Source organism: Sorex araneus, chromosome X, assembly GCF_027595985.1.
Source record: "Sorex araneus isolate mSorAra2 chromosome X, mSorAra2.pri, whole genome shotgun sequence".
In the NCBI taxonomy this organism is placed as follows: Eukaryota; Metazoa; Chordata; class Mammalia; order Eulipotyphla; family Soricidae; genus Sorex; species Sorex araneus.
This window is the reverse complement of record NC_073313.1, coordinates 223,981,512-223,989,464: the sequence shown is the minus strand read 5'-3', so window position 1 is coordinate 223,989,464 and position 7,953 is coordinate 223,981,512. Positions and strand designations below refer to the sequence as shown.

The following is a 7,953-nucleotide window of genomic DNA, read 5'->3' as shown; positions in this document are numbered from 1 at the left end:
AATAAATACTCAACCTCTGAGCTACATTCTCAGCCTCATGAGAACTATTTTGACAGGTTACAGAAGAAAGCAACATCAAGGATAATCTTTAGGTCTCTGGCATGTGCAATTTATAGTAAAAGGCGGGTGTAAGGAAGAAGATGATGCATTAGTTTTGGACACAATATGCAGAGCTTACTATTCATGCGAATAGAAAGGCAAAAGGGAACTGTGCACATGGATGAGGTGCTCAGGAAGCTATGGCCAGTGTACAGAATATCCTAGGAGTCCTCTATATGTCAAAGGAAATTGAAACTGGGGACAAGGTCATCACAGGATAGATGAGGACAAGGGTAGGTAACGTTGACCAAGATGAGGTCCATGACATTAACACTGATTCAGTCAGTAGCAGAAGCAGAGTAGAGATGAGATGAGAGTGCCAGGGAGGCAGGCTGGATCGAGGATGGATGGCAGGCATGGCCAAGGAATGGTGGCAACAAGTGTGCTAACATTCACCAGGGTCAAGAAAAGCACACCGAGTTCTCTGGGTTTGGCCACTCGGAGGTCCCTTGCTAATCTGAGCTTCTACCTTTGCTAACCTGAGCTTCTAGAACGTCAAAGTCTACAACTTCTGTCTCCCTTGAGTTGCCAGATGTGGGGCGCTTGCACGGATTTCCAAAGTGAACCTTCGTCAACACTGAACTTCCTTTTGGCGGTTCTATAAAGTATGTAAATATCACTGCAGGCCCATCAACTTGCAGCGCAGAACAAGTCGTCGACGCGGGAAGCCAGCCCAACCTCCAGGGGGTGCAGGATGTGGGCGGGGCGGCCCCGTGGCGGCGGGAGGTGGCGCGCTCGCGGAACAGCCGCGTCCGATTGGTCGAGCGCCGCGGTCGCCCGGCGATTGGTGGACGCGGCAGGAGGCGTGGCTCCCCGGAGCGGCCTTTTCTGCCTGCAGCTACTTTCGCTTTCCAGTGGCCGCTGGACGGACACACCCGCAGCCCCCTCGACGCCCACCGGACCCCCAGACTCCCCAGATCGCGCAAAGCGGGCGCGCGCGGGAGACGCAGCATCTCCGCGCCCACCCCTGCCCGACCCAGCGCGCAGGGTGAGAGGGCGTGGGGGGGAAAGGGGTCCCAGTGGCAGGTGGGACGCTTGGGGGCGGCGCCGTCGGGTCCTTGCACTGCTTTCCGTCCTCCTGGAAAGACACCGCGACCCGAGTATTCCCAGTGCTATTCTCGGTGATGGTGCGGTTGCCCCATCTGGGGGGTGGGGGGGGGAAGAAAAACACCCTGTGAGATACAATATTTCCCCCTTTTCAAAATACCGCCTTTTTCTCTCCACCCTTAACTTTTCCCTCCTTCCCTGCCTCTTTCCAACACGTTTCCCACCCCCCCCTTTTTTTTGCAGGCAGTTTTCTGCATCCCCAGAGTGCTGCGTAAAAGTTAGACGCTTGCACCCCGTGCTTGCAAACCCCAAAGACTTGAGCCCAGAAGTGCTGTGTGTGGCTGCTGCGTGGGTCCAATCCCCTGCCCCGTGTGGGGACCACCTGTGGGGACAGGTCGGTAAATGTTTGTGGCTAGGAATGAATGAGCACATGACTTTGGAACTTTGATTATGTATCCTTTGTCTAGGAAGTGTTCAGGATTGCAAAAAATGAATGATTGTTTAGTTCCTGCAAACCTCCTACCCCAGCCTCCCCATTGTGTAGTCTAAGAATGAGAGAGATTGAGAGAGAGAGAGAGAGAGAGAGAGAGAGAGAGAGAGAGAGAGAGAGAGAAAGAGAGAGAGAGAGAGATTATTACTAGAGTTGATGGGAGGTCTATAGGTCTATAGGTATGAGGTGGACTTGCTCTGGGTGTCTTTATATAAGGGTGGAAAGATGATTTTTGTTTTTGTTTTTGTCTTGCTTTTCCGGTCACACCCATCAATGCTCTGAGCATTGATGGGTGTGACCGGAAAAGCTCCTGGCTCTGCACTCAAGAATTACCCCTCGCAGTGCTTGGGGCACCATATGGGATGCCAGGGATCGAACCCAGGTTGGCTGCATGCAAGGCAAGCACCCTACCCGCTGTACTATCTCTCCGGCCCCAGAAAGATGATTACTTTTTTTTTTCTTTTTGAGTCACATCCAGCGATGCTCAGGGGTCACTCTTGACTCTGCACTCAGGAATTACTCCTGGCGGTGCTCGGGGGACCATATGGGACGCTGGGAATCGAACCTAGGTCGGCCGCGTGCAAGGCAAATGCCCTACCCACTGTGCTATGGCTCCAGCCCCAAGACAATTACTTTTTATGGGACAAAAAGCCACTGCCTCCAGCACAGCCCCGTGTGCAGCTGTTGCTTCAAGAAGAGGCAGGACTCAAACTCACTACATGTAGTAGGGCTTGCTGCTTCCTTTTTAAATCTAATCAGAAATATATCACATTTTAATTTGGCAAACTATTGTTGGATTGATGTTATATGCAAGATGTTTGGAAAAAAACTTCCTGGAAACTCTGGTGTTGGCATCGTACTTCCTACATGATATTACATGCCTGTTTCATGGGAGATAATGGAGTTTTTAATAAGGCAAACAGAGTGATGCCACAGCAGAGGTGTTCCAGCAGAATGCAATGATGGTTAAGTCTGAACTCTAGAATCTCTGGGTAAGTCTCAGCTTTATGGAAGAAGTGACATTCATACCTAGTTTTAGAAGAGCAGCAATTTATAAGAAAGCGGACTTTGTTTTGTTTTGGTTTTTGTATTTTGGAGGAGGGCAGGCAAAAGCTGTAATGCTCAGAGCTTACTCCTGGCTCTGAAATCAGGGATCTCTGCTGATGGGCTTTGGGCACCATATTGGGTGCCAGATATGGAACCCAGGTTGGCTGCGTGCAAGGTAAGGACCATATCCACGGTACTATCACTCCAACCCCAAAAGTTAGTTTTATCCCAAGGATAAGTGAAGGAGAAAAGCAGAAATGTTGCACATGCACGCGCGCGTGCGCACGCACACACACACACAGACACACACACACACAGACACACACACACAGACACACACACACACAGACACACACACACAGATACACACACACACACACACACCCTGTTCCACCTTGCCATAGTAATAATTGGGTCTCTGGATCTCTAGATTGCTCTGTTGTTAGATGAAGTGGGTGGTGGGGAGTGGGGAGGTTCGAAATCTGCTTAAGAATACATAAGTTATCGTGCGCTTTGAACAAGAGCGCATATGTTCCATCTCAAGTGTGCAGGAAGCTAAACTTGGAAGATGGAGTGTTGGCGGTAGGAGGTTTTAGGGCTTAAGAGATGGGAGTCAGTCCTAAATTTGGTATTTGAGCCAGGTGATTGGGTGTTGGGTAGTGCAGTCACATTACACCCCGTGTTAGTAACATGTTATGTGAAAAAAAGGCAGAGGGAATTTGGAAATGTTAAGATGAATTGATTTGTCACCTGCTCTGTGCCAAGTGCTCTGTGTGTATAGTCCACCCAGAATTACCTATTGATAGAAAAAAATTTCCCTAAATTTTCATCTGAGAAGTAAGAGGTTTTGCAACCCAGGCCCTGCTGACTGACATGCAGACCAGCCTTAGGAGACACTGAGGTTGGGGCAGGCAGGGGGGATTCAAAGCGGGGAGAGACTCACATATTTAGAATCCTCTAAAGTGTAAGTAAGATAAGTTTGAAGTGAAAAATTGAATCGCTATGGATAGTGTCCCGATCGGCCTGATTTAGCTTCATTTCTAATGTTATCTGTCCTGGCGATTAGCTTCCTGGTCTCACTGTGCTGTTTCGAAGAAAGGAATGCCTTGAGTTCTGCACATGTGTGCTTGCCACCAAGCATACCGGTCCCCCACCCCTCACCTCATCACCTGCTTCAAACCCAGAACCTTTCCTCAGAGACTGTATGAGACTCGTGTGTAGCCCCTCTGTATTGTCCATGGTACATAGCACAGCAGGTAGGGCATTCGCCTTGCACGCGGATGACCTGGGTTCAATTCCTTTGCCCCCTCTCAGAGAGCTCAGCAAACTGCTGAGAGTATCTTGCCCCCACGGCAGAGCCTGGCAAGCTCCCCGTGGCATATTCAATATGCCAAAAACAGTAACAAGAAGTCTTATGATGGAGACGTTACTGGTGCCAACTCGAGCAAATCGATGAGCTACGGGATGACAGTGATGACAGTGATGACACTGGTGTAAATCCCAAGTTGTCCTCTGTTTTCCTAAGGGAGGTTAGGATTTCTTTAAGCTGCATTTTAATTTTAATTTTATTTTGGGAGGCTGACCAGCAGTGCTCAGGAGGCCTAAGGGCCACTTGGCCCGCCTCTGCAGGCTGAACCGTTTGGTGCTCTGCCCCAGGATGGATCTGCTCAGGCCTTGTAGTGCTGGGGGGGGGGGGGGGGGCAGCAGAGATACTCCTAAAGGAGGAGGCAGGGGTATGTGGTGTTGAAGGGGTACGAGAGGTTGAACTCAAGGTCTCAGGCAAGCCAGGCATGTGCTCCAGCCATTTGAGCTTTTTCCCTGGTTTCAGTTTTACATTTTCATCTTCAAAATGTCTGTGTTGACAGTTGATTTAGTTATCCTGAGAGATACTACTTTGTCCTTTCAAATTATATTTAACAATGATGAATCTTTAAAAAAATTTTTTTAATTATGGCTGAAATTTAAGATATTTTTGTGAGATTCATTGTCTATGATAGGCAAAAGAGGAAAAGCATCTCTTATAGAAGATCTATGACAAAAATCATTTCAGGATGCAAATCATAAAATATCAGTTTAAAATTCTTTCAGTGAAATTATGAATGTATTGTAATTTGTAAAAGCAACTTTTGGAGAGTTTTAAATGATCATTTCTTTGATCTTTTTGTTTATTTTATTTATTTGATAAGGACTGGAGCGATAGCACAGTGGGTAGGGCATTTGCCTTGCACGCGACCAACCCGGGTTTGATTCCTCTATCTCGGAGAGACTGGCAAGCTACTGAGAGTATCTTTCCCGCATAGCAGAGCCTGGCAAGCTACATGTGGTGTATTCAATATGCCAAATACAGTGACAACAAGTCTGGATCAAAGTGTAGATCTTTTTATTTTATTTAAAAAAAATTTTTATTGGATCACAGATCTTTTTTAAAAACTTTTTTTTATTGAACCAGTGAGATACACAGTTACAAGGTTGTTCATGATTAGTTTAAGTTATATAATGTTCCAAAACCCATCCTTTCGCCAGTGTACATTTTCCACTACCAGTGTCCGCAACTTCCCTCCTACTCCCCTACACTACATATGGGTCCCCAGGTATCGCCAGGGTCACTCCTCTGCACACAGGCAGGAATTGACCCTGAGCACCACCATGCATGGTCCTGACCCCTGTATCACTGCATCACTGTCATCCCGTTGCTCATTGATTTGCTCCAGCAGGCGCCAATAACATCTCCATTTGTCCCTGTCGAGTTCAGGGTCAGGGGAATGAAGCCCATTATTGTTACTGTTTTTGGCATATCCAATACGCCACGGGTAGCTTGCCAGGTTCTGCAGTGCAAGATTCTCAGGCCCTGACCCCTACCCTTACAAATAATATTTAAAGCATCAGTGAAAATGCAGTGCTATATCTGATTTCTTTGGACGTGGGGGCTTCTACTCATAATCTGTAATTTCCTTTTTTAGGATGTCTCAGTGGTATGAACTCCAGCAGCTTGACTCCAAATTCCTGGAGCTGGTTCATCAGCTCTACGATGACAGTTTTCCCATGGAAATTAGACAGTACCTGGCACAATGGCTAGAAAAGCAAGACTGGTAAGGAAAGCTTACTTACTACAATTGATGATTAAGCACCTGGAAGCTTCATTGAGATGAATCTCAATAATAGCTATAGGAATTATCTATTCCATAAAATTGTGCTGACTTTTTAAATGTGACACATGTTTCCTTGGGGTTTTAGATTTTGGGGTCATGGCGATGCTTCGAGTAACACTTTTGTGTTGCTTTGAAATGTAATTGTGATATGTATTTCTCAAACTTTGGACAAATTAAGTAACACTGACACCAATTACATTTTGAGTTAGGACCCAGGCTACAGAGAGAAGTTTGTTAAAAGGTGTAGTGCTGACCTATGACAAAACAGAGATGAGAAATCAGAAGAAAGTGATAAAATTAAAGAGATAGCTCATAAAGATTAGGAGAACCCTGCTGGTTTTATCCCCTCCAAAGACCATAACAGTACCATGTAAAAAAATTCTGGTGTGTTATTTGACCACATCTGGCTATGCTCCGGTCTTACTCCTATCACTTTGCTCAGGGATCAGTTCTGGGGATGCTTGCGAGACCATATACAGTGCCCGGGTTTAAATTGGGGCCAAACAAATGCAAAATAAATGCCCTACACATTCTGCTATCTCATCAGCCCTGAGTTTTAGAGTTTTTATGCTAGTGATGTCTATTGTACAAACTGCTACTAAAAATAATAGTGGCAGTTTTAAAACAAATACCTAAACCTTAAGAAAAATACTTTAAGTTATTTGAAATTATTTCAATAAGAAAGCAGTATTTGTCTGCTTGAAATAGTATCCCACATGATTTGTGTGCATTTTTCATCCTGCAGGGAGCATGCTGCCTATGACGTTTCATTTGCCACTATCCTTTTTCATGACCTCCTGTCACAGCTGGACGATCAATACAGCCGCTTTTCCTTGGGAAAAAAATTTTTATTGCAGCATAACATAAGGAAAAGCAAGCGTAATCTTCAGGTATGATTGGTCTTGAGCATTTTAGTTGAAGTGTGCCCATGTTTGATTTATCCAAGCGAGATTTTAATCATCCAGCAAATACTTTTAAACAAACAGTGTTGAGACTGTAGCACTGTAGCACAGCGGGTAGGGCGTTTGCCTTGCACTCGGCAGACCCAGGTTTGATTCCCAGCATCCCATATGGTCCCCCAACACTGCCAGGAGTAATACCTGAGTGCAGAGCCAGGAGTAACCCCTGAGCATCCCTGGGTGTGACCCAAAAAGCAAAAAACAAACAAACAAACAAACAAAAAAACAGTGTTTATGATGAGCTACAGAGATTATATGTGGTATTTTTATGTGGTGAATATTTCAAGCATAAGTAAATTAAGACACCTGTTTCAGAAACATGTTAGGAGTCTTCAGGTTTCACCTAATAGGTGTCAGTAGTTTTCATATCTTGGGTTTTTTTGTGTCACACCCATGGTACTCGGCTTATTCCTGGCTCTGTGCTCAGGGATCACTCCTGGCAGAGCCCAGGATCATATGTGGTGCTGGGGATCTAACCAGGGTCGGGGATCTAACCAAGCTGGGTGCAAGGCAAGCACCCTATTCACACCATTCTGTCACTCCAGCCCCAGTGTCAGTAGTTCTGAGAAAAAGATAATATTAAAAATTGCCTTGTCTTGCTTCTGGGAGAGTGCCCCCCCCCACTGCCATGGAAAAAGCCGAAGGAGACAGAAGAAAGTAGTGCCACAAAGGTTTACTCTTTAGACATCTTCTCAGTGTCTAATGTTAAACCTGGCTACCTCGTTCATTTTCTGTATTCATGGAACTTTCATGTTTTAATGTTTTCTTGCTTTATGAAACAAAACCCAACTATTCAATTTAGATTGTTTAGAGACTTCCTCTTCTTTTATAATTATATCTGTGATTTTATAAATAACAGTGAGTAGGGAATTTACATTAACTTACAGAAATTTGCTTTCCTATAGTAGCCATTACAAAGAGCCATAATCGCCAGTATTTTGCAAAATTAAAGTCCTGACAAGGAACCAGAAAAAACTGAGAACTGTATTCTTGCTTTGTTTAATTCATAGCAGACCAAAAGATAATTAATTGAGGAATGTTAAAGATTAAAGGATGAGTTTTGTATCATTTGCTTTGTTTCTGGATTCTAATAGAAGAAAATTGGCCTCAAGAACAGTAGACATTAATGTAAAAATATTTTCTGTACCCTGAGTGAAAGTAG

General features: G+C 45.1%; 1 protein-coding gene across 1 annotated transcript in view; it reads left to right on the top strand.

Annotated features, from left to right (window-relative positions):
* Positions 1–920: 920 nt before the first annotated feature.
* STAT1 (signal transducer and activator of transcription 1) overlaps positions 921–7,953 on the top strand; it is a 52,198-nt gene continuing 45,165 nt past the window's right edge. Inside the window, exons 1-4 of the mRNA XM_004601228.2 lie at positions 921–1,087; positions 1,390–1,540; positions 5,644–5,772; positions 6,578–6,722. Of these exons, the coding sequence (XP_004601285.2) occupies positions 5,645–5,772; positions 6,578–6,722 (273 nt within the window). The 5' untranslated portion in view covers positions 921–1,087; positions 1,390–1,540; position 5,644. The remainder of the gene's footprint in view (positions 1,088–1,389; positions 1,541–5,643; positions 5,773–6,577; positions 6,723–7,953) is intronic.